The sequence below is a fragment of the Orycteropus afer genome, unplaced genomic scaffold (genome assembly GCF_000298275.1).
Source record: "Orycteropus afer afer isolate SDZICR_OR568_19922 unplaced genomic scaffold, OryAfe1.0 scaffold00141, whole genome shotgun sequence".
NCBI lineage: Eukaryota > Metazoa > Chordata > Mammalia > Tubulidentata > Orycteropodidae > Orycteropus > Orycteropus afer.
In genome coordinates, this window is record NW_006921728.1 from 5,665,487 (window position 1) to 5,692,900 (window position 27,414).

The 27,414-nt window shown below is 37.8% G+C and overlaps 1 protein-coding gene across 1 annotated transcript in view; it reads right to left on the bottom strand.

Annotated features, from left to right (window-relative positions):
• RPRD1A (regulation of nuclear pre-mRNA domain containing 1A) overlaps positions 1-27,414 on the bottom strand; it is a 73,661-nt gene that overhangs the window by 20,639 nt on the left and 25,608 nt on the right. The window contains exons 2-6 of the mRNA XM_007945659.2: positions 18,029-18,158; positions 14,685-14,791; positions 14,502-14,599; positions 11,247-11,373; positions 10,963-11,138 (exon numbers count right to left, since the gene is read on the bottom strand). Coding sequence (XP_007943850.1) covers positions 10,963-11,138; positions 11,247-11,373; positions 14,502-14,599; positions 14,685-14,791; positions 18,029-18,158 — 638 coding nt within the window. The remainder of the gene's footprint in view (positions 1-10,962; positions 11,139-11,246; positions 11,374-14,501; positions 14,600-14,684; positions 14,792-18,028; positions 18,159-27,414) is intronic.

The window sequence follows — 27,414 nt, forward strand, 5'->3', positions numbered from 1 at the left end:
TTCAATAAAATTTTTGTTTTAATGTCTAGCAGGAGAGTCAGTCTAGCATTTTCAATAAGTCTTCCTATCATCACCCACTACAGCTCAGGCCTTCATTTTTCAGTAAACTGTTCTAATTAAGTTCTATCTAGTCTCCCTTATTGTGACTCTCTCCATTCTAATCCACTCTGCAACTCTAACTAGCTTGAGTGGTACAGATAAAGCACATGCTCCTAAAGAAAGACTGGTGGAATAAAGTCCTGGTGATACACTTCCAAAAAATCAAGCCACTGAACTCTCTGGGCCAGTTATACTCTGACACACATGGGGTCACGATGAGTCAGAACTCACTCATGGCAACTGGTAAAAAAGTTAAATAAACAACAAAGAGTTCCTCTTTGCTCCTTGGAATCAGCTCAGCATTCAATGCCCTCCACAATTTCATCCCAATCTACTTTCAACCTCATCTCCACTTCTAAGACTTCTAAGAACTCTCTGCTGCTAAAGTAACAACTGTAACATTAGTAGCTGTTATAAGTTAAACCAAAAACACCAAACTCACTGCCACTGGCGGTATCTCCACAGAAGTAGATTGCCCAATCTTCCTTCCAAGGAGTGGCTGGTGGGGTTGAACCACCAGTCTTCTGGTTAGCAGTCAAATGCCTTAGGCACTGCACTTTTCTCCAGGCAAGTTGCTAACTGCTTTACAAGCAAAATTTCTTTCACCATCACAATGCCTCATGCCCATTCCCTGTATGAGTGACTCCACAAAGAGGTAAGTAGCCTGCCCAAAGTCAGACCTTGTAAATAGTGGACTTGGGATTTAAATCAAGCCCTTTTTTTTTTTTAAAAAAAAAACTACTATACCATTTATTGGAAGCTCTAGTGGTATAGTGCCTAAGGCATTTGCCTGCTAACAAGAAGGCTGGCAGTTCAAACCCATCAGCCACTCCTCAGAAGACTGGACAATCTACTTCCATATAGATATCCCCTTGGAAACCCAAGGAGAGTCGCTATGAGTCAGGACTGACTTAATGGCAGTGAGTATGGTTTTTTTCTTTAGCATAGTATTTATTACTGCAACCAGAGTGATCAACCCATTATTACCTTCCTGTTACTTGCATGATTTGTTTCCTCTATGCCAAATTTGACCCATCCCTCAAAGCAGAGCTTAAATTCCAGTCTTTGACATAGTGATGTCAAAGAACACTGGATTAAGACTAAGTTCATTTGTACCTCCGGTTCTTTCCCTGGGTAGCACTGTGGCTCTTTATACATTCAGTACTTATGCATTAAGTACTATTCACTTATTTAAAAAAAAAAAAAAAAAAAAAACTGGAAAAATCCACGCAATAACAACTCTAGCAACTCTACAGGACAGAGTAGAACTTCCTAGGACTTGGAATGAGGAATATCATTACTGATGACAGATGAATCTTGGCTAAAAGCAGAGAATATTAGAAAGATGTTTACCTGTTTTATTGACACTACGTGAAGGCATTCAACTGTGTGGATCATAACAAATTATGTGTAACATTGTGAACAATGGGAATTCCAGAACACATAATTGTGCTCATGAGGAACGTGTACATAGATTAAGAGGCAGTACATTCAAACAGAACAAAAGGATACTACATGGTTTAAAATCAGGAAAGGTGTGTGTCAAGGTTGTATCCTTTCACCATACTTATTTAATCTGTATGCTGAGCAAATAATACGAGAAGCTGGACTATATGAAGAACACGGCAACAGGACTGGAAGAAGACTCATTAACAACCTGTCATATGCAGATGACACAACTTTGCTTGCTGAAAGTGAAGATGACTTGAAGCACTCACTGATGAAGATCAAAGACTACAGCCTTCAGTATGGATTACAACTCAACACAAAGAAAACAAAAATGCTCACAAATGGACCAATAAGCATGAGAGATGGAGAGAAGGCTGTGAAGTTGTCAAGTACTTTACTTGGATCCACAATCAGCACCCATGGAAGCAGCGGTAAAGAAATCAAACATATTGCACTGGACAAATCTGCTCCAGAAGGCTTTAAGGTCTTAAAAGAGCAAAGATGTCACTTTGAAAACTATGGTGCGCCTGACCCAAGCCATAGCATCTCCAATCACCTCATATGCATGTGAAAGCCGGACAATGAATAAGGAAGACTGCAGAAGAACTGATGCATTTGAATTGTGGTGTTGGCAAATACTGAAAATGCCATGGACTGCCAGAACTGAAGAAATCTGTTTTGGAAGAAGTGCAGCCAGAATGCTCCTTAGACGTGAGAATGTCCAGACTTCATCCTCATACTGTGGTCATGTTGACAGAAAGGTCCAGTCCCTGGAGAAGGATACTATGCTTGTAGAGGGTCAGTGAAAAGGAAAGAACCTCAATAAGATGGATTGACACAGGGCCAAAACACAGCAACAACTGTGCAGATGGCACAGGACTGGGCAGCTTTTTGTTCTGCTGTACACTGGGCTGCTATGAGTTCAAACTGACTCAATGGCACTCAACAACAGAACTTCTCCATAGGGTTTCCAAGGCTGTAAATTTTTACAAAGCAGACTGTCACATCTTTCTACTGCAGAGTGGCTGGGAGCTTCAAACTGCCAACCTTTCGGTTATCAGCCACTGTACCCACCAGGTGCTCCTCGAAAGGAAGACTGGACAATCTACTTCCATAGAGATACCACCTCAGAAACCCAAGGAGGGGTAGCAATGAGTTTAATCAACTCGATGGAATTAAGTCAGTACCCATCCACCAGGGCTCCCTTCACTTATTATAGATCTGTGTTATTCTCCTACTGAAGGGAAAAAAAGGCAAGCTGCTAAAATAGTTTTACAATTTCAAAATGACTCCTTTGTTCAAAGTACTTAGGTACAGGTCTTCTAGATACTGTGCTCCCTGAACACAGTCCATTTAATCTTTGTAAGTACTGGACCATACTAGTATGACTCAAAAATCAGTTAACCCATTGTGCTGGATGTAATTTTCCTCAAACCTCTAAAATATATTTTAATTATTTTCCTTTGTTAAGTATCTTTCTTTTCTAAGTAAAAAATAAATTACCCATTTAAAACGTGCAAACGTCACATACCAAAAAAGAAAAAAAAAACCTATTGCCATGGAGTTGATTCCCACTCATTCGACCTTACAGGGCAGAACAGAATGGTCCCTCATGGTTTCAAAGGCTGTAAGTCTTTACAGAAGCTGACTGCACCTCTTCTCCAGTGGAGCGACTGGTAGGTTAGAAACACCGACCTGTTTAGCAGCAAAGCGCTTAACCACTGCACCACCAGGGCTCCTTCACAAACCTTATATACCTCTTGCTATTTCCATCTGTAGTGGCCTACAATACCATCATCTATTCATTCAACAAATACCTGAGTAGCCATGAGGCAATAGGTACTGCTCTAGGCCCTGAAGATGTGGCAATAAACATGAAAAACAAAACAAGGTTCCGTCTCCCATGGAGCTGACATTCCAGCGCCAGAGACAGACAATAACTAAGTTTAAAAATTAACAAAGTTTTAAAATTTCAAACAGTGATAAGTACCATGAAGGAAAAACAAAATAGTAATACAATGTGGAGGGTTCCTAAAAGAAAGAGTGGGTGGAACCAAAGGGAAGAGCCAGAGAAGGACTCTCTGAAAGTGAGACACAGGAACATAAACCTGAATGAAAAAGGAATCCGCCAAGTAAAGGTCAGGAGGCAAGAGCACTGCAACCAGTTAGTAATCAGCATACACCCTGATGTGAGAATATGCTTCATCTGCTTGAACAGCAAATGACAGTGAGATGGTCCAAGATGAGACTTACCTTATAGGCCATGTATGGTGTATAAAATAAGATTCAGAAGATAATATTCAGAAGTATTGGAGTTTTAAGCCAAGAGTGTGATGCAACCGGATTTACTGTCAAAAGCTCATCCTAGGTGCAGTGACGCAGCAAGTTAAGAGAGGGAGCAGAAAGGTAGTTGTTTTCAATCCAGGCAATATGTAACCACCACTTAGACAAGGGTGGTTTGGCAGCAGTTATGAAAAACATGTATTATGGTTCTACTAAATGCCATAAAAGGGCTTCCATTTTATATGGCAGGTGAAACACATGTTCTTCTCTTCTCCCTCCCAATAAGCTATTTAAACAATAAAGCAAATTATACAAGCAAAATCTCACAAGAACAGAGGGAAGGAGATGACAATATACAGATGTCAAGAAAGTTTGGAAGACAGGAAACAATGAAACAAGGACAGTGAACAAGAATGCAATTCATCCTGAGAAACTCTGGAAAGACTCAACACTTTCACATACAAAAAATAACAGGGAGTCTTAAGGTTGACAATAAGGGCTGATTGAAAACCTATACATGAATCCGTTAAAATCCTTATCATATAGTCAAAAATGGGAAGTTAAGAAACAGAGCCAAAGGAGATCTACACTTAGAGACCTGAATCACAGAGAGAGGTAAAGGTGGCACTACTCTGAAAACAGATGCTTCTATTCTCTCCCAGGAAAATTAAAGACATTTTCTCTGGAGAAAACAAAACGTCCCACAGAGAAGATTTATAGATAATAACTGAGAGTCAACAAAGAACTAAATTACTTAAGAGAAAACAGGTAAATTAGGGAATTTCTACTTCACACTAATGTTATTTACGTTATTTAAAAGAGTAAGTATGAAAGCAAAATATGTCCAAAATGTTAAGTGGGAGGAAAAAATGTAAAAACTGATACACACAATTAGCTAAACTTGTAAACATGAAGGCTAGAAAGTGAGTGAAGACAAAGCATAATCATTGCTGATGTCAGACTTTGGCTGAAAGCAGAAAATACTAGAAAGATGTTTACCTATATTCAACTCCATGAAGGCACTCAACTGTATGGATCATAATAAATTATAGGTAACATTACAAAGAATGGGAATTCCAGAACACTTAATTGTGTACATGCAGAATCTGTACATAAATCAAGAGGCAGGTGTTCAAACACAACAAATGTGTAAAATTAGAAAAGGTGTGTGGCAGGGTTGTACAACTTTACTTACTCAATCTCTATGGTGAGCAATCAAGAGAAGCTGGATTTTATGAAGAAATGCAGCCTCAGGAATGCAGGAAGACTTAACAACCCGCAATATGAAGATTACACAACCTTACTTGCTGAAAGTGAAGATAACCTCAAGCACTTTGATGGAAATCAAAAACTACAGCCTTCAATATGGATTACAATTGAACACAAGGCGGTGTGTGTGTGTGGGGAACCCTCACAACAGGATCAATAAGCAACATCATGATAAATGGCAAAGAAATGTAGGTGTGCCAGGGATTTCATTCTACTTGGATACATAATTAATGCCCACAGAAGCAGCTGTCAAGAAAGCAAATGATGTATTGCATTGGGCAAATCTGCTGCAAAAGACTACTTTAAAGTGTTAGAAAGCAAAGATGTCACTTTGGTGACTAATGTGTACCTGGTCAAAGCCATGGTATTTACAATTACCTCATATGCACGCGAGAGCTGGGCAATGAAAAAGGGAGATTGGAGAACTGACTTGAATTGTGGTGCTGGTGAAGAATATGGAATATACTGTGGGCTGCCAAAACAACAAAGAAATCAATCTTGGAGGAAGTACACCCAGAATGCTTCTGAGAAGCGTGGATGGCGAGAATTCATCTCATGTACTTTGGACACATCGTCAGGAAAGAATCATCACTAGAAAAGGGCATCATGTTTGGTAAAGCCCACTCAATGGTAACTGACAACAAATGGGTCAGTAGAATAGAAAATGCACTAAGTTCCTATGTATTTTGTTGTTAGGTGCTTTTGAGTCAGGTCCAACTCAGAGCAACCCTATGTACAAAATTCCAACGACTCTATGTACAACAGAATGCAACACTGCTTGGTCTTGCACTATCCTCACAATCATTATGTTTGCACCCACTGCTGCAGTCAGACTATAAATCCATCTCAATGAGGGTCTTCTTTTCACTGGCCCACTATTTTTCCAAGCATGATGACCTTCTCCAGAGACTGGTCCCTCCTAATAAGATGCCCAAAGTATATGGGATGATTCTTGCCATCCTCACTTCTAAGGAGCATTCTGGCTGCATTCTCCCAAGACAGATTTGTTCATTCTCCTGGTAGTCCATGGGATACTGAATATTCTCCATCAATACTACAATTCAAAAGTATCAATACTTCTTCAATTTTCCTTATCCACTGTTCAGCTTTCCTATGCATGAGGCAAAAGAAAAAACCTTGGCTTGAGTCATATTACCTTAGTCCTCAAAGTGACATGTTTGCTTAAAGACATTTTCAAGAGATCTTTTACAGATTTGGCCAATGCAGGATGTTTGATTTCTGACTGCTGATTCCATGGGCATTAACTGTGGATCCAAGAAAAATTAAATCCTTGAGAACTTCAGTATTTTCTGTGCTTATCATCATGATGTTTATCGGACCAGTTGTGATTTCTGTTTTATGTCGAGGTTTATTCCATACTGAAGGCTGTAGTCTTTGGTCAAGTCTTCTTTGCTTTCAGCAAGCATGGTTGTGTCATCTGCATCTTGCAGGTTGTTAATGAATCTTCCACCAATCCTGTTGCCACATTCTTCTTCATACAGTCCAATTTCTTGGATTATCTGCTCAATATACAGACTGAATAAGTATGGTGAACGGATATCACATGCAAGTTCCTATGCAGATGGCATTTCACAACAGTAATACTGTCTGAGTTACTGATTAATCATTAATAAATGGTGAGGGGACATTCTACTATCACTTTGAAAAAATTAGGTTAATAATATAAACAAATAATTAGTTTCATATCAGAAACAAAAATTCCAAATGGGTAAAATTATTTAATGAGGAAAATAATTCAGAAAAACAGCAGAGTATATGTATAGGTATAAATTGAGAAGGTCACCTTGAGTAAATCCAGAAATTTCAGAATCTATAAAGGCAAAGACAGATTTTACTACATAAAGTTAGAGCCAAACAGAAAAATGGTCCAAAGAATATGAACAGGGAATATGCAGGATAAGTAAAATGGTTAATATATTTAAAAGATAGCCAACTTGAGTGAACAACAACAAAAATTTTACCCTATCAGATACACAACAATTAAAAAATCACTGGCATATAGTGAGTACAAAGTTGTGTCTGGAGGGCTTGAAGAACGCTATCAAAACTTAAACATCCATTCCCTTTGACCTAGCTATCCTACTTTTGAGAATCAATCCTGCCAATATACTTGCAGAACAATACCAAAGTGCATCACCAGGATGTTCTCTGAGCACTACCTATAATGTACAAAACCATCAGCAACCTGATACTACCGAAAGAGGGACAGACTTAAATAAATACTGTAATACTCATACTATGAATACTCATACTATGATCATTTCTTAAATAAAGTAGATGTAAATATACTGACATAAGACTGCAAAAAACACACTTGACTTTTCTAACATGTCTTCCTAATTTATAGAATTTGAGACTTTGATTTCACTTCTTCTTTAAAGAGTCAGCAAATTGTGATTCTAACTTAAAATAGATTAGTAATTTAAAATAGATTAATATACCTGTAAGGCAATTCATAACAATATGCATATCTTTCAAGCAACACTACTTCTTAAGTGCCTATTTTTAAAATAATGACAATGAACTCAGTTAAAACATGCTTGCTTATACCAAATGTACGGTAAAAAAGTATTCAAAATCAAGCACCAAAGACTGAACATTAACTTATTAAGCACAGAAGCATTCTTGAACTTGGTATTGCCCTATCTCCAAAAATATCAAAATCAAAATACCATTTTTATTCCCATCCAAGTATGCCTTCCAAGAAAAAAGGTAAGATGAATAATGGTTTATGTAGTACTTTCAACATTTGAACAGTGAAATATGATTTCCACAGAAATTTATTAAACTGATTTTATGAATATAAATTGAATATACTGATAGCCTATTTTAGCTGTTACCTCCTCAGTAACTAGTTTCACAAAAACAATGACTCAGGATTTCAAAAAATTTTTCAAAACACTTCATGTTTTTATTCACTGCAAATACTTTAATAGTGGCTTCCTTAAGGATGAAATAGCCAATTCTGAACTGACACTTTAAATTTATGGCCCATTTCAAAAAAAGAACAACGAATGATACATCAGTATCTGGTCAATTACAGCGGTTGTTCAAAGCATGGTAACTGAAACTATGTGATGGTACCACAACTGATACGGAAGGTAAAAATCTTGACCTCTCAGCCTACACTTCAAAGTGATACCACCTACTTGGTATGAAAAATGTCAAATGCCTCAAGTAATTTTCACATCTTCTAACAAAAGGATCACTTAGTTCCAAATGAAAATTTACAAAAAGTTCTTTGGAATAATTTCTAAGTTTATGTAGAAATCAAAACATTTCTTTACTTGTAAAAAAAACATTTAACATAATTTAGGTGGTTTCTTTAACCATGATAAAATCCAGTCATACTCAATAAAAATATTCCTAGATTACTTTAAGATAGGGATTACTCCTAAAGAGGGAGGGAACAGAAAGGGTTTGACAGATACGCGCTTTAGCTTTTGCTGTAATCTTACATTAAGTTTAGTACAAATTGGGTACAAATAGGTCTTTTTGATGCAGCACACTGACCTGACTCTGGAAGCAAACTCCCTGGGTTCTAAACAATTCATTAGGTCTTTATGACCTTGGGCGAGTTATTTAATCTCCACATGCCTCACTGGAAGCCTATTCTTCCTTATCTGTAGAATAGGAATAATAAAACTTCCTGTGGTATAGGACTGGTGTTAAGATTAAATGAGTTATTATATGTGAAGTGTTAGAATAGTATCTGATAATGGTAAACACTATCATTATCATCATCATCAGTCTTACCATCTATGACCATCATGAACTATGAAACCTGCCTGGGAAGCATTAGGGAAAGAGGGAGGTGAGGGTGGTCATGGTGACATCTGTGCTTCTACTACACTCATATTTTAAACATAAGTTATGTATCTGTATCCAGTGGTAGATAAATGACCATTGTCACAAGTGAGAAAGCAGTATAAAGTAGAGAAGTAAAGTTTCAGTCTTCTCTTCAATTTTCAAAAACATGAGACAATACAAGCTTTGGAGTTTGATATTTATTTTTAGCAGGAAGAATATGCTAATGGATGATGACATCATTAGAAGATACGCCCATGTCCAATACCTGCAACAGAAGCTCGACAGAAGTTAAAGAAACCATACCAAAAGACCAAAGACAAAAACTGTATATGACATTACTTACCCTTAATTCTGTTAACAATAAAACAAGTAACAATTATTAAGATTGAAGTTTCATCAATCTTAACAATCAAATCAATCAACCAGTTAACAATCAAATGTCTTTTAAACAAAAATTCCATCTTTCCTTTCTTCACAGAAATGGGCAATCTCTCCAAAAGCACCAACAACTATTCTCTGGGGGCCAGTCTTATATGCAAGAAAAGGAGTTGAGAAGGGGAAGCACTAAAAGAACTGGTGACAATTTGGGGTGGCAGAGCTCTGCTGCTGATACTCAAAGTAGTATTCAAAGAACTGTTCTCACTGGTAGCAATGGCGATTCAATCTAAGGACCATCTTTGGCACAATTAGGGATTGCTGAACCATGATGTGATCACTAATGAGTAAAATCAACTCAATAGAGGGAGCATCATGGCACACCTAACAAATTTATGTGAACTGTCTCTAAATAAAAGGACCCAGACAAATTAGAAAGTCTTCTACATAGCATAAGGAATTGCCATCTCTCCCTTTCTCTCTCACTGCAGTCAAGTTGGATCCGACTCATAGCAACCCCTCCTGGGGTTTCTGAAGCAGTATCACTATGGAAGTGGACTGCCCCATCTTCCTTTCAAAAAGAATTGCTATAGCAGTAAACAATTTAAACAATAACTATCAACTGAAAGATTATTTTATATAGGATCAAAAATGGCTCATCGACCACTGACAATGGCTACTCTGTTCAAAGAAAATCTGGATGTTTCTTTTCTTCACCCCCTGCATTTCCAGATCTCTCATACAGTTCATGACAGGTGTACCTCAAAGATATTGCAAATACTGTAATTTAGCAAGCAACAGAAATTTTTTTGTTTCCCAGTGCACAAAAAGTTATATTTATACTATACTGTAGTCTACTAAGTGTGCCAGAGCATTATGAAAAAGTTTGAAGTATTCTAAGAACTACCAAAATGTGACCCATTAACATGAACTGAGCATATGCTGTTGGAAAAATGGTGCCGACAGACTTGCTCAATGCATGGTTGCCACAAACCTTTAATTTAAAAAATGTAATTACCAGTGAAGCTCAACAAAACAAAGTATGCCTGGACTCAAAATAGAAAGGAACAATGACTCTGCACCCAAAGGCAATGTGCGAGCCAAGTGAGGGTGGTTAAGCATTAGAATCTAGGGTGGAGCAGGATAGTAATTTGAAGAGCAAAATCGATGCATTGTTAATGGGGAGGGGAGACTAAGGACTGGCGTATTCACAACAAATTCAATGCCCAGATAAAGTCTTCTTATTTTTTAATTGCATACTTAAAAGTCTGCACATACTAAGGATAGGAATTAATAAATCCACCCACAATTTACTGCAGTTAACACCAGACTTTATACCAACTACTATTTTCCTAGTATTTTTTTTCTTGAAGATAAGGGTTTAAATTGGTAAGATAAAATTATTATTGCATAAAATTCCATATGAATAATGTTAAAATATAACTAATTCTGCTAAGTCCAATTTCTAAGTTTACTTAGGTCGATTTGGTTCAACTAGAAGGAAACTCATTAATACAAGGAGCTTACCTGGGCTATTGTCTAAAAAGGTCTATGTATAAAAATATGCAAAATGTGTAGGTACATTAAGGTATCTCAAAATTCCTACTAAAAAGTAAATTAAATAAATGAGCACTAAAGAAGGAAAAGGTTACGCACTTCCAATTTATGCTCTTTCTCTGCAAGGGCTTCTTTTTGACAACGAAGAAAATCTGATAACATTCGAGTGAGTTGCTTCCTATCATCTATTTCTGCAGCCAATCTGCCATTATAATCTGCCAGCAACATACAAGCATCCTCTACCATTTTAGAAAGCCTTTCTCCAGATTCTTTATCTAAAAAAAGCAGAGAATAATAATATTATTATACAATAAAAATGACGCCATATGCTGTTCCTTCATCCCTACTTCCAAGAGAGTTGTGCACATATTTTCTTTTCTTACCTGTTATTTTATCTAGTAGGGATACTTCTTGGACTTCAACAGGCAAAGAAGCTATCCTCTGATGAACTGCCGCATCACCTGAAGCTGCATTTTCTAGATCTTGTAATGCTCGAACGAGATCTAGAGTCTAAAAATTTATACAACTTTAGAACCAAAATAAACACAACACATTACACAACTACAAAAAACTTGACATTTTTTCCATATTCTTTAATCCTTATGGACAAAAGTTTCAAATATAAACTGTTTTAGAAAACAGTCCATTTATATTATATTTTAAGAAACTGAAGATATACTACGCTGTTAGAAATATAAATCAATCAAGTCCCTAGGCCTTGAGGTGTCCACTTGAGGTCCCTTATGGTGAAAATTCAAGCTCTTGTCTATGGTGACCAAGTGGGCTTTAGCATTCAGTTTTTGATCCAACAGGTAGCCTGGCTGAGAATTTTGATCTGATTCCTTCTGCCTCCCTAGTATTCAGACTGATATAAAGCCACAGTTGGAGACAGTAATTGGTTGTTTCTTTCCTTCAAGTTCCTTTCATAGGGGAGACAAGCCCCTGCCTCTGGTTTCACGCAATGAGTTTTGAGTCCAACTCCTCCAGCTCACATACAGCACTGAGTTCTCATTAGCCTACAGAACACTAATTTCTGAAAACTCATGTCTACTCTCTACTGACCAGAACTGAGTAGAAACCAGTCTTTGGCAGCCATTTGGTTAAACATGCTATACTGTATAAATATATACTTGCTACTCTAACTTTTTTTCATATTTAAAAGCAAAAATGGACAGTATTTACCTCTAAGAATGAAATTTTTAATATAGTTTAATCATATAGTAAGTCTTATTAAGGAGCTCTGGTAGCATAGTGCCTAAGGCACTTGACTGCTAACCAGAAGGCTGGCGGTTCAAACCCACCAGCCACTCCTCGGAAGGAAGGTTGGGCATTCCTATTTCCGTAGTGATACTGCCTCGGAAACCCAAGGAGGGGTCGCTATGAGTCGGGGCTGACTCGATGGCAAATAACAACAACAACAACAAGTCTTATTAAATAATAATGGATTTATTGAAACAAACCAAACCAAACCCACTGCCATCAAGTAGATTCTGACTCATAGTGATACTTTTGGACAGAGTAGACCTGCCCCAGGGGGTATCCAATGCTACTGATCTTTTTGGAAGCAGACTGCCTCATCTTTCTCCCACAGAGTGGCTTGTGGGTTTGAGCTGCCAAACTTCTGGTTAGCAGTTGAATGCTTTAACCATTGCATCACCAGAGCTCCTCATTTATTTAAAAGGAAACTTTAAACAGTGGATTATCTCACCAAACCTAATCATACTTAGCAGTTCGATATCTGCTTTCTATGTGAAATGTAATTGTGTACTATACTACATTAAATATAATTTGTTAACCAGAAAAGGGATACTCATTTAACTTCTTTCTTATAGTTAAAAGTATAATAAAAATTAATTTACAAAAATAAAACACCACACTTTGAAGACAACATTCAGGGGGCCAATAAATACATGAAGAAATGCTAGCAATCATTAGCCATTAGAGAGATGCAAATCAAACAACTATCAAGATACCATCTCACCCTGGCAGTAAGAGCAATTATCAAAAAAAACAAATGCTGGTGAGGGTGTGAGGAGACTGAAACTCTCATACACTGATAGTGGGAACTGTAAAATGGTGTAACCACTGTAGAAAACGGTATGGCGCTTCCTTAAAAAGTTAAGAGAAAGAGGTACCATATTAATCTAGCAATCCCACTATTAGGTAAACATGCTAGAAATAAGAGCCATGACACAAATTGATATATACACACCCATGTTCATCACAGCATTATTCACAATAGCAAAAAGATGGAAACAATCTAAATGTCCATCAACTGAAGAAAGTTGAAGAAACTATGGTATATACACACAATGGACTACTATGTAATGTTAAAGAATAATGATAATTTGCAAACACCTCATAATATGGGTGGACCGAGAGGTCTTTATGCTGAGTGAAACTAGTCAATTGCAAAAAAACAAATATTATATGAGATCACTATTATAAAAAGTCAAGAAAAGGTTTACACACACAAAGAAACATTCTTTGATGGTTACCAGGGATGGGAGGTATAGAGAAGGAAAATCACTAATTATATACATATTAACTTGGGTTGAAGGGAAAGGCAACAATGATAAATACTATTACACACACAATCTTGTAGTAAGAGTAATAACAATAATTTACAACTTGATACATAAGTAGATATGTAACCTGAACAGGTATGGGATAGCATATGGGAGCATACCCACAAGCATATCAGGTTTGGAAGAGGATATTTCTACACATAAATTTGTATGTGCTCCAAATATAGCCAGGTATACAGCAGACCATTCAGGGGGTAATGTTATTCAAACTTCGTAGCCATAACAAAACCCCTTGAGGGAATGAGTCACTGGGAATGGAGACTAAGAAACTCCAGGGACACTGAGGTCAAGAGGGATGACACAGTCTACAAAGACAATGTTCTACATCCTACTTTGGTGAATAGCAACTAGGGTCTTACAAGCTTCAGAGCAGCCAGCTAAGGTATACCTATTAGTCTCCCTGTCCTGAGCAAAGAAGAATGAAGAAAATAAAAGGCACAAGAAAACAATTAGTCCAAAGGACTAATGGACCACACAAACCACAGCCTCCACTAGTGTGAGACCAGAAGAACTAGATGGGTCCTGCTACCACTACCAATTGCTTTGATCAGGATCACAACAGAAGGTCCTGGATAGAGTTGGGAGAAAAATGTCGAACAAAATTCAAAATCATAAAAAAGACCAGATTTAGTGGTTTGATAGGCACTGGTGGAACCCCTGAGACAATAAACTGACACACTTCGAACCTGGAAGTGAACCCACTCCCAGAGATCACTATTCAGCCAAACAACAGACAGTCCCATAAAGTGAACACTAACACCCATGAGGAATGTACTACTCAGAACAGTCAACCAACAGAGACCAAAAGGGCAGCATTTATCTAAAAACAAAGTTCAGAAGGAAGGAAGGGACAGAAAGATAGGTTAATGGAAACGGAGGACCCAGGGAGGAAGCACAGACTGAAGGGATGGCAACTAAAGTCACAAAATGTATAAAAACTGCTGAACTTTCACCCAAACCACAATAAAAATAACACGCTGAAATTAATAATGCTCAGAGGCCACATGAAGTTAAAATAACCTAATTCTCTTAACAAAGAAAAACTTCCACCTGTGGTGGTTCACTTGGAGATCCCAGGGAGGAACAGTTCTCATTTTCATCCACCTTTATCTGTTCATAAGTTCGCTTCCTAGGTTTCTTATCACCATCTAAAATGAAAGAATATTTAAGTTTTAATGCAAGAATATATTTTATTGAAGAGATTATGATAAAAAAAAAAAATTACATACTTACATAGAGCTTGCTTAAGTTGTTCTAACACATCATTTTCATAAACAGACCTTTCTTCCCAAATAGATAAAACTCTTCCAAGGTGCTTCTTACAACTTTCATCAGTTTCACTAAAGGAAAAATGATGAATGATGATTTTTAAATATAACCAGACATTTTCTGTAGGGGGGGAGGGGGAGAACAACTGTCCAAATGTTTATTGAGCACCACTATGTGGCTAGCGGGAGCTCTGGTAGCGTAGTACCTAAGGCACTTGACTGCTAACCAGATGGCTGGCGGTTCAAACCCATGAGCCACTCCTCGGAAGGAAGATGGGGCAATCTACTTCCGTAGTGATACTGCCTCGGAAACCCAAGGAGGGGTCGCTATGAGTCGGGGCTGACTCGACGGCACATAACAACAACAATGTGGCTAGCAGCAGAGGGGTGAGATAATCAACCAAGACATAGTCAGAGCTTAAAAGCTCTTAAAAGAGCTTATTATTAAACAATAGCTGCAAAAGTATTAGTACCAATTACCTAGGGTTTACAAAGAAGAGGCTTCTAACTTCATGGGCTGAACATGAGGCTAGAGGAGGCTTTCTAATAGCTGACTTCTTAATTCATTCAACAAATATTTATTGATCAAGGCACTATCCTTGACACTGAGGAAAAGAGAATAGGTATTCAGAAAGGGTAAAACAGAGACTTGGCTCAGTTTAAAAGAAATCAGTAAGTTTATTTGAGGAAATAATACTTAATCTGAGTTCTGAAGATCGGATATATGGGGAAATGGGAAACAAGAACGACTCTCAATCACTTCTATCCCCCCTTCATTACCACTACCATAGACTGAGGCACTGTTATGTCTTGCTTGGATTATTGTATCAGTCTTCTCACTGGCCTTGCAGCCTTTACTCTTTCATTTGATTCTCTATAAATCAAATCTTGCTGCTCTCACTCCTCTAAGAGTTACCATCACACCAAGAATAAACTCTCAAATCCACGCCCTAAGCCAGAAGGTCATCATAACTCCGCTTTCTGGCCACCTGCACTATTTTCTTCTCCAATACAAATCTCCTTGCTGATCCTCAAACATCTCCAGCACCTAGCTATCTTATTGTTTCTGCAAGTTTTCCCTCCACTTAGAATGCTTTTCCCCTCAATACTCAAATGACTCATTTCAACCCTTCCTTTAATCTCTGTTCAAACATCACCTCACCAAAGTAATTGTTCTTTATCACACTCCATAATTCAGTATCCACATACCCTCTAGTTACTTTCCTGCTTTATATTTCTTTATAGTACTTGCCATCTGATATTATTATATTCACTTGTCTATCTAGTTATTCATTACCTTTGCCATTCACTGAAATATAAGCTCTGTAAGAATAGAACTTGGTCTTGCTCAGTACTGTATTCTCTGGGCCTGGCACATAGTAGGCACTCAATAAAATTTTTTTCTTTTAATTTTATTGTTCTTGAGAATATGCACAGCAAAATATATACCAATTCAACAGTTTCTAAATGCAAAGTTTAGTGACACTGATTATATTCTTTGAGTTTTGCAACCTCTTTAAATGTTTTATTGAATTCTAAGGAGAGGTAACATATATAAAAGCCCAAAGGCAGTAAAACTAAGAGAGGTTCAGTAATTTAAACTGTAGACTATGGACTGTGTATGGAAGAAATGTGAGACGTTGAGTCTGGAAAGGTAGGCAGGGCCTTGAAGAAACATCTAAATCTTGCCCAGGACTTTAGACTTGATTTTGGGGCAAATAAGAACTACTCAAAGGTATTATGTATGGTCAGCTCTTCAACTCTGACTATAGTTTTCTGAATGGATTAAATGACAGTGGATGCAGAAAGCCCAGCTGGAGGTTACTGCAATCATTCAAAAAAGAAGTTAGGGGAACTGAAATAGAAATCCAAGAAACAAAAGGAAAATGTGTTATATGTGACAGGAAGTGAAGAAGAAAAAAGAGTTAAATGACAACTAATTACTTGCTTGAGCTTTGGGATATATGGTGTTGCCATTCACAGAGAGAACAAAACACTGAGGAAGAACAAGTATGACAGGCAGGAAGGACATAATGAATAAGGAGATCAGTATCAGAGAGGGTGAGTTTGAGCTGTTTACAAACATTCAAATTGAAATGGTAACTGGACATACAAATCTGAAGCACAGAAAAGACATCTGGACTGGAATGTAAGACTGAGCCACAAGGGAGTTGATAATAACTAAATACATGTAGTGTACAAAATCACCCATAGGGCAAGTGAAGAGTAAGACCAAAAGGCAGCCTAGGATGATACTCTTAAGAAACACCTAATTCTGAAAAGATGATAAAAGGCAGTACCCAAATTGAAGGATAAATAATAGTTATTTAAGAGAGCAACATACAATAATATTTCACACTCTGTAATCTTTCTTAAAAAGTATGTACTGTGAATAAAACTCGGGCATATAGTGAGAAGCTTTTCATTCTGGCATCATTCAACTCATTACCTCATTTACTATTGAATTCTGTAATTGAAACTAATTCAATTTACCATTTCTATTCAATTTTAAGGGACTTCTGGCAGCGCAGTGCCTAAGGTACTTGAATGCTAACCAGAAGGCTGGCGGTTCAAATTCACCAGCCACTCCTCAGAAGGAAGGTTGGGCAATGTACTTCCTTAGCGATACTGCCTTGGAAACCCAAGGAGGGGTCATTATGAGTTGGGTATGACTCGATGGCCCCTAACAACAACAACATTCAATTTTAATGTTTCCTTAGTCATCTACCAACTATATGCATATAATTTTTGGAAATAAGCATTTGAAAACGACATAAGCTACAGAACAGAGGCTTCTGATGCTCAGAAGTTTCTGTAGCAAAAAATTTTAACAGGTTTGATTACTTTAAATAAATACTTATTTCCAAAATATTTAAAATATTATGTCAAATACCCATATACCTGAAATCCATAAAATCATTAAAAGCTATATACAGGAAAGGGGTTTATTCGGAAATACTGGTTGGAAAACTGATAGCTTTTAAAGTGCCCAAATTTTCAATGCAACACCTTCATTCATTCTTAAGTTCACTCCAATAATGCAATTACATTTTTGTCTTTTAAGGGAAAGCTGTAATTCAAACACCTAACTTACCAACAATTCAATTTTTATTTTCTTCACAGAAAGCATTTAAAACATTTACAAATGTCATTGATGGGTAGATCTTTTCAAATCAAAGAAGAAGAAAAAAAAAAAAAAAAAACACCTCACATTCTGCTCTTTATTTTAAGATTTTAAGGCAAATTTTTGCAAACGGACAGACTGTGCATTTAAAACAGATTACCTAGTACCCAAAACAATGATCATACCTTGAAACATGCTTAAAAGCCTCCACTATAACTGGTGCAAAATCTTTTGTAAACTCCGGCCCCTTCCTTTTGCTGTTCTGAATGACATCATTGGCTAGGTAGAGAAAAGTAAGCTTCCTGTTTGGTTTGGCTGAAAAATAAAAAAATTTGAAAATCTGCTTAAAATATCCTCACTTAACTTGGACAAACTTTCTCAATGCATGATTTAAGCAGTTTGAGAATGACAACTACTAACCTTTATATATCATGCTCAGTTCGCGCTTCCTATTTTACTACCAAACTTAGCAAGTCGCTGCTGCTACACTAAGGATGACTACATTCTGATTTCTGCAGATCAATTACGTGAGAATAAAAGAGAGCCAAAGAGGCAAGAATAGGTAAGTGATAGATCTTTCTGTCTCTTTGACAGTTTTACTAAATCACTCAGACTATGTACTACCCTTGATTCTTAGCCTTATCACCGTTACAAAATATATTTTGAAACCCCCACATATGTATAAACATGCATCTCTTTGACTGCACATGTAGTAAATTTTATTAAAATCACTACAAACTATATGAAATATTGTCCCTTAAAATACGATGGTGACTGCTCATACTGTTAAAATGGTACCCTCAATCCCAAACAGAACTTAGGATTTGTTCTGATACCCGTGTTGAAAAAGCTATTACTCAACTTACTTAAAAGTAAGCTATTACGAAACAGGGAGCTCTGGTAGCATAGTGGCTAAGACACTTGCCTGCTAACCAGACGGCTGGCGGTTCAAACCCACCAGCCACTCCTCGGAAGGAAGGTTGGGCAATCCTACTTCCGTAGTGATACTGCCTCGGAAACCCAAGGAGGGGTCACTATGAGTCGGGTTTGACTCGACGGCACATAACAACAACAACAACGTTACGAAACAACAGAAGAGTACAAAAGATAATCCTCTGTGGATTACATTTTTTAGGGGGAATAACCTAAACATTGCCCATTTGTCCCTAATATTTGTACTCCTAGCATGGCAAATATTTATTGTATAAACAAAAATATCTTTAAAATGCTACGTAAATTCATGGGCTACTACTAATCACTCAAAATAATTCAGAATAGCTTCTAAAACAACACCCTAAAGTAAAAATTTGCTAGATTTCAAAATACATTTCCCAATATTCCAAATGACAAACACTGCACACAAAGGGGATCAAATATCAAGATACCGTTTTCCTTTTCTTTCTTTTGGAACATAGACTGAAATATGAAAAATAACTAGAAATCACCATAATTTATATCTTTCCTCAAACTTTCAGGGAGGAAAAATTTACTTCCATTTAAAACTATGTGAACTTTTACACAGAATAATAAATTAACGGAACTAATCTCAATAGAATGAGCCCTGGTGATAAAATGGTTAAAATACTTGGCTGCTAACCAACAGGTCAATGGTTCAAACTCACCAGCTGTTCTGCTAGAGAAAGATATGGCAGTCAGCATCCTTAAACGTTACATTCTTAGAAACCCTATGGGGCAGTTCTCTGTCCTATAAGGTCTTTATGAGTCAGAACTGATTTGAAACAATGAGTTAATCATAATTGGCAATGCCAGAAAAAAATCACAGGTGATTTTCAATGGATTTTGATAATTTTTAGAGTAACAGAGCCATAAACTATAAAATTTAACAGAAAGGGCAAGCAATTTCATAACTGTTTAAAGAAATACCTCTGTTGGCAACAAAACATAGGGCTAAGCAATAACTCTAACCGCATCAATTCTTATGTTTCTGTTGTTCATAAAGTCCCTTCCAAAGATCTCTATTTTCCAAACTTTTGATTAAATCTATACTGCTGTAAACTGGTATCAAGTTGGTTCCAACTCATGGTGACCTTACGTGTAACAGAATAAAACAATGGCCAGTCCTGTACCAGCTTCAAAATTGTTGGTACGTTTTAGAGTTCATTGTTTTGGCTACTGTGTCAATCCATGTCTCATTGAAGTTTCTCTGTAGCATAGTGGCTAAGGCACTTGACTGCCAACCAGAAGGCTGGCGGTTCAAACTCACCAGCCACTCCTCGGAAGGAAGATGGGGCAATCTACTTCCGTAGTGATACTGCCTTGGAAACCCAAGGAGGAGTCACTATGAGTCGGGTCCGACTCAATGGCACATAACAACAACAACAACACATCATCAAACATCGTTTCTTTCATGATGATGTTTAAAGTAAGTGAGCCAAAGTCTCAACATTCTCATTTATAAGGAACACTCCGCTTGTATCTCTTCTACGACTGATTTGTTCATTTTTCTGGTACTCTGGTTTATTCAATACTCTTCACTACACAATTTGAATGCCTCCATTCTGCTAGTGTCTTCCTTTTTCACCGTCTAGCTTTTGCATGCAAGGAGGCAAGTGAAAAGACTATAGCTTAGGTAAGACACAGCTTAGTCATTAAAATGACATCTTTACTCTTTTCCATTTATCATGATGTTCATTGGTCTTATTGTTGAGATTTTCTGCTCAGCTTAAGAAACACTTAATGTTTGCTGTGTACTAGGGGCACCACCCACCTGTCAGTTTGTCATACATACTGACATACTGTGGAGGCATGTGTGTTATTGTAATGGTAGAAGCTATGCCTCCAGTATTTAAAATACCAGCAGGATCACCCATGGTGGCTTTAGCAGAACTTCCAGACTACACTAGACTAAAAAGAAAGGCCTAGTGATCTGCTTCTGAAAATTAGTCAATGAAAACCATGTGGATCACAACATTGTCATCAAGAGGGATCAACCACTGGAGGAAGACATCATGTTTGGTGAAGGAGAGTGCCAGCAAAGGTGAAGAAGACAAAATGGAACAATATTTATGATGGACCAGCAATCATAAGGATGACGCAGGACAGGGCAACATTATGATCTGCTCTATGTAAGTCACCATGAGTCAAAGTCAACTCGACAGTAGCTAGCTAGTTAGCCATCTGCCAGGGACTATACTGGGCAAAGACCAAAAATTATCTTTCCCATTCAATCAAGAGTTTGCAAACACCATACAAACTGGCACACGATAGGCCACATCACAAAAAAAAGTTAGTTCTCTATTTTTTAAAAGCAATCATAATACAAATTTATATCCCTCTATGTCTGTATGTGTGCACAGTGCTATATTTAAACCAATAAAGCATAAGCCACCTAAGTACTGCTCAACACAAATTATAAGGCATCATGTTCTCACACCTCATCAACCTGAGCTAAAATTTAAGCTCCTTGTGGGTAGGAACTACAGCTCTTTGTCATGAAGCCTGCGTATAAACAGGTACACACATATAATCTGGTTGGCTAATATATGGGAACACAGTATTACTGAAAAGGGCACAGTAAAAAGTTTGTTTTACCACACAAGAATCAATTACACAGTCTCACAAACAATTCAATGGTCAGGCTTAAAAAATAAATCAGAGTCTAGGTTACTGAACAAACAATCCAAAACAAAGAGCCAGTGGAAGGATTAAAGAAATGCCATCTAGTTCCACAAATTTATAATCTAGTTTCACTTGCTCATAATCAAAAAGCATTACTTATTTTCTCAAAGCTTATGGACCACATGTCTACTTGTTCTGGTAAGACATAAACTATCATAATTTAATTGCTCATGCTTTTATAAAGATCGAAATGTAAAATTACAGTGGATAACAATGCTGATAAACACAACTAATAGCTAAAATACTATGCTATCTTTACACAGAAAAACTTTTTTTTTTTTTTTTTTGCCAAGAGAGGTCTTCTGCATGCAAGAAAGCAGCAAAAACTTGAATACACACACACACATATGCACACACACATCAATGTCAGGAATGAACATTACTGCGAGTGTTACAGCAGGAAATCAGGAGAACAGTCAATGTCTCAAAATAAATATTTATTGAAGACTTATTAATCACCATTGGCCATTTTTATTTATTTCCCTGGTAAACTGAATCACTACAGACTAAAATACTAGAATAAGGCACTATATACACTGCTTTTGCAGTAGGTTCATCTCAAGCCTTCAAATTAAATGTAATTTAGTTATGCTCTCCAAGTTTAATTTCATTGGATGGAAATAAATACATTTAACCAAAGGATAATTATAAATACCTATTTCCATGCCATTCAGGAGCTCTGGTAGCATAGTGCCTAAGGCACCTGACTGCTAAGCAGAAGGCTGGCAGTTCAAACTCACCAGCTACTCCTCGGAAGGAAGGTTGGGCAATCTACTTCTGTAGTGATACTGCCTTGGAAACCCAAGGAGGGGTTGCTATGAGTCAGATCTGACTCAGGATCCAACTCGACAGCACATAACAACAACAACAAACAACATGCCATTCATTCACTTTATAATTATTTACCATCTACTATGTTTACACACAATGCATTAAGGAATAAAACAAGACTCAGAATCAAATTCATAAAAGCCTTTTTAAGCCATTAAGTGAAAATATGCAATGAAACTTAAGTAGAAAGAACATTCCAGGTAGATGCTTCAGTGCATTGTCTAATGACTGCCCTGTTAATTTGTATGAGTAAATGATGGAGTATGAAGCTAGAAAGGAGTGGTTGTTGTTAGGTGCCATCAAGTCATCTCCGATTCACCGTGACCTTATGCACAGCAGAACGAAACACTGCCCAGTCCTGTGCCAGCCTCACAATCCTTGCTATACACAAGCCCATCGTTGCAGCCACTATGTCTATTCATCTCGTTGAGGACCTTTCCCTTCTTTGTTGACCCTCCACTTTACCAAGCATGATATCCTTCTCCAGGGAATGGTTCCTTCTGACAATATGACCAAAGTAGGTGAGACAAAGTCTGGCCATTCTCACTTCCAAGGAGCATTCCAGGACAGATTTATTAGTCCTTTTAGCAGCCCATGGTACTCTTAGCATTCTTAACCAACAGCACAACTCAAAAGCATCAACTCTTCTTTGGTCTTCCTTATTCATTGTCCAGCTCTCATATGTGTATGAGGCAACTGAAAATACCATGGCTTGGGTTAGGTGAATCTTCATCTTCAAGGAGACATCTCTGTTCTTCATCACTTGAAAGAGGACTTTTGCAGCAGATTTGCTCAATGCAATACATTATCTGATGTCTTGACTGCTACATCCATTGGTGTTGATTGTTGTTGTCATGTGCCGTCGAGTCAAACCCGACTCATCGCAACCCCTCCTGGGGAGTTTCCGAGGCAGTATCATTAGAGAAGTAGGATTGCCCAACCTTCCTTCGGAGGAGTGGCTGGTGGGTTTGATTGTAGAAACAAGTAATATGAAGTCCTTGACAACTTTAATCTTTTCTCCATTTATCATGAAGCTGTTTATTGGACCAGTTGTGAGGATTTTTGTTTTCTTTATATTGAGGTGTAATCCATACTGCACACTGTAGTCGTTAATCTTCATCAGTAAGTGCCTCAAGTCATCCTTACTTTCAGCAAGCAAAGTTGTGTCATCTGTGTATTGCAGTTTGTTAATGAGTCGTCCTCTAATCCTGATGCCACGTTCTTCAAGTAATCCAACTTCTCGGATTAGTTGCTCAGCATACAAACTGATTACAGCCTCCTGGTCTGTGTACACAAGTACAAATCAAGTGTTCTGGAATTCCCATTCTTCTCAATGTTATCCATAATTTGTTATGAGCCACACAACTGAACGCTTTTGCATAGTCAATAAAACATAAGTAAACATCTTTCTGGTATTCTTTGCTTTCAGCTAAGATCCCTCTGACATCAGCAATGAAATCCCTCATTCCACATCCTCTTCTGAATCCAGCTTGCATTTCTGGAAATTCTCTGTCAATATACTGCTGCAACTGTTTTTGGATTTTCTTCAGTAAGATTTTTACTTGCATGCAGTATTAATGATATTGTGTGATAATTTCCACAGTCTACGGGATCACCTTTCTTTGGAATGAGTACAAATATGGATCTCTTCCTGTCAGTTGGCCAGGAAGCTGTCTTCCAAATCTCTTGGCATACCTGAGTGAGTATCCCCAGCGAGGCATCCGTTTGTTGAAACATCTTAATGGGTATTCCATCAATTCCTGGAGCCTTGGTTTTCACCAACTCCTTTAGAACAGCTTCGACTTCTTCCTTCAATACCATTTGTTCTTGATCATATGCCACCTCTTAAAACGGATGCACATCAACCAATTCTTTTTGGTACAGTGACTGTGTATTCTTTCCATGCTTCCTGCATCATTCAATATTTTGCCCATAGAATCCTTCAATATTGCAACTTGAGGCTTAAATTTTTCCTCAGTTCTTTCAGCTTGAGAAATGCCAAGCGTGTTCTCCCTTTTTAGTTCTCTAACTCCAGGTCTTTGCACATTTCATTATAGTAACTGCTTGAGCTGCTCTTTGAAATCTTCTGTTCAGCTCTTGTATCTTGTCAATTCTTCCATTTGCCTTAGCTACTCTCTGTTCAAGGAGCTCTGGTAGTGTAGTGCCTAAGGCATTTGACTGCTAACCAGAAGGCTGGCAGTTCAAAGCCACTAGCCACTCCTTGAAAGGAAGGCTAGACAATCTACTTCCATAGTGATACTGCCTTGGAAACCCAAGAAAGGGTTGCTATGAGTCAGGTACAACTCCACAGCATGTAACAATAACAACACTCTCCGTTCAAGGGCAAGTTTCAGAGTCTCTTCTGACATCTATTTTGGTTTTTTCTTCCTTTCTTGTCTTTTTAGAAAGGAAAGAGAACCTTAAATAAATACTAAGCTAACACGTTTAAGTTTCATTTAGTAAATACAAAGAGAAGTACTGAAGTCTTAGAGGCAGGGGAAGGACACCTCCAGGTGATTTAGGAATATCGGGAAGTTGGAAAGATTGAACAGTAAGAAAACATACTGCAATCAGAAAGAAAGCATGAAGAACTAGAGTTGTGTTAAGGGGAATTTTGCCTTCCACTGCCTACATCTAATATCCCTAATAATTCCTCAGCTTTTTAGGGAGACAGCACTTATGACGTTCTATTACTTAAGTAAATACTTATTTAAGACATCCGACTTTCTCATTTGTTGCACTCTAACAGGAAGTAAACAACACAAAAAAATGAGACATTGTTGATTTCAAGTGTAAGATTTTCATATCACAGCTTAATTAGAATACTGTTGAAGACGCTGAAATTCATATGACAATTGAACAAAAGTTTTCTAGATACTACTCAGTAAACTAAGGAGCTCTGGTGGTGTCAGGTGGCAGCAGTCAGGACATCAGACAATGTACAGCAGTGGGCATGTCAGCTCCAAGGGACCTCTTTCAAGTGCTGAGGAGCAAAGATGTCTCCTTGAGGACTAAGGTGCGCCTGATACAAGCCATGATATTTTCAATCGCCTCATATGCATGTGAGAGGTGGACAATGAATAAAGAAGACCAAAGAAGAATCGATGCTTTTGAGATGTGGTGCTGGCGAAGAATGCTGAAAGTACCATGGACTGCTAAAAGAACTAACATATTTGTCCCAGAGGAATGTTCCTTGGAAGTGAGAATGGCCAGACTCTGTCTCATCTACTTTGGTCATTTTGTCAGAAGGTACCATTCCCTAGAGAAGGATGTCATGCTTCGTAAGGTGGAGGGTCAACAAAGGAGGGCAAGGCCCTCAACGAGATGGATTGACACAGTAGCTGTGGCGATGGGGTCAAGTATAGTAGGGATCACAGAGCTGGCGCGGGTTGTGCATAGGGTCGCTATGAATCAGGGGTGACTCAACGGCATCTAACAACAACATAACAGCTGGTGGCATAGTGCCTAAGGCAGTAATCAGAAGGCTGGCAGTTCAAACCCACCAGCCACTCTGCGGGAAAAAGACTGGATAATCTACTTCCTAAAGATTTACCACCTCAGAAACCCAAAGGTGGTCGCTTTGAGTCAGAATTAACTTGATGGCAGTTGAGGTTTTTTTTTTTTTTTTTTTAACCCAATATACTAGACAGTTCATTAAAAAAGTCTGGTCCAAGCTTTCTAGATAATCTCCAGGTTTTCCCAAAGAGCACCTCTACCATCTCCATTTAAAGAATATTTAAAAAATGATACAATAGTAAATGTTTTCCAAAATAAATCCCAGGAGTCAGTTATAAAGTATTTCCTCCAAAGAAAGGTTTGAATGTTTCTTTCACCATCTAGAACCTATATCTCCAAACTTCTTGGTTTCTGCATGCAGTCTCAAGTCCTATGACAGCAACCACCCTCCATGGTACCCCTACCTCCAACTTTGAATATTCTCTTCCAAGTAAATCCTCCTTATCTTAGTTCAGGAATGCATGGAGGTAGATCTAATTCAGTCCCATAACCTTTAGAGATAATTTTATATCTAAGAATTCATAACCAAACGTATTACAACAGAATGAAATTTAAAATGTTTTTAGTGGAAATGATCGCTTTCCAAAGCAGAAAAGTTCTGTACTATGTAAAAGTGCATATACCCTGTGTTATCCAAAAGTGTTTGTTTGCAAAACCTATGGATTCTAACAGTGTCAAGATTTTTCCTTCTGCCTGTGGCACTGTGGGGAAGAGGACATGTTCAAGTGGGTGGACAGGTTGCTGTAACACAGAAATTGCTTCAACTTAGTAATTTTCTATTCCACAGAAAGTACATAATCAACAGATGATTCTTAAAACGGAATCCAACCTAAAAGAGTTCAGTCAGACACAGCTGGCTGCTGATGTGAGGGAAAAATGGATAAACCAAACCAAACCAAACTCACTGCCATCAAGTCATTTCTGACTCATAGCAACTCTTTCTTGGGTTTCAGAGGCAGTATCTCTACAAAAGTAGATTGCCCAGTCTTTCTTCCAAGGAGTGGCTGGTAGGTTTGAGCCACCAGCCTTCTGGTTAGCAGTTAAATGCCTTAGGTACTATGCCACCAGAGCTCCGAGAAAAATGGATAGAGCAGGTATATTGCTCCACCACTGGCAGAATGCCCCAGACTTTTCGCAGCCCACCCCTGGAAGAATTCAAGTTTCCATTTCAAACTACCCACTAGGGGTTGGTCCTTCAAAGCTTTTCTACTGCTGTGCAGGTAACATTTGAAATCTTTAATATGAACAATAAGGCCCTACAACATCTGTTTCTACTCTCTACACTACTCTCTTCACACCTAAGACTACTTCCCATCCAACTTCCCCAACTCCAACTAGGTCTTCAGACTCCAGCATAAATGGATTTCTCTAATTTTCCTTGACCACTCAATACACATAGGTTAGATAGCCCTGATATGTTCTTAGAGCACTTTGTACTTTTCCTATGGCACACTTATCCCAACTGTAATTATCTTTATTTAATATAGTGCCTTTGCAATAAACTATGAAACCAAGAATTGCTGGTCTCTTCTTTAGGGATATGGAAAAAATGATCACTAACTTTATATGGAAAGGAAAGAGACCT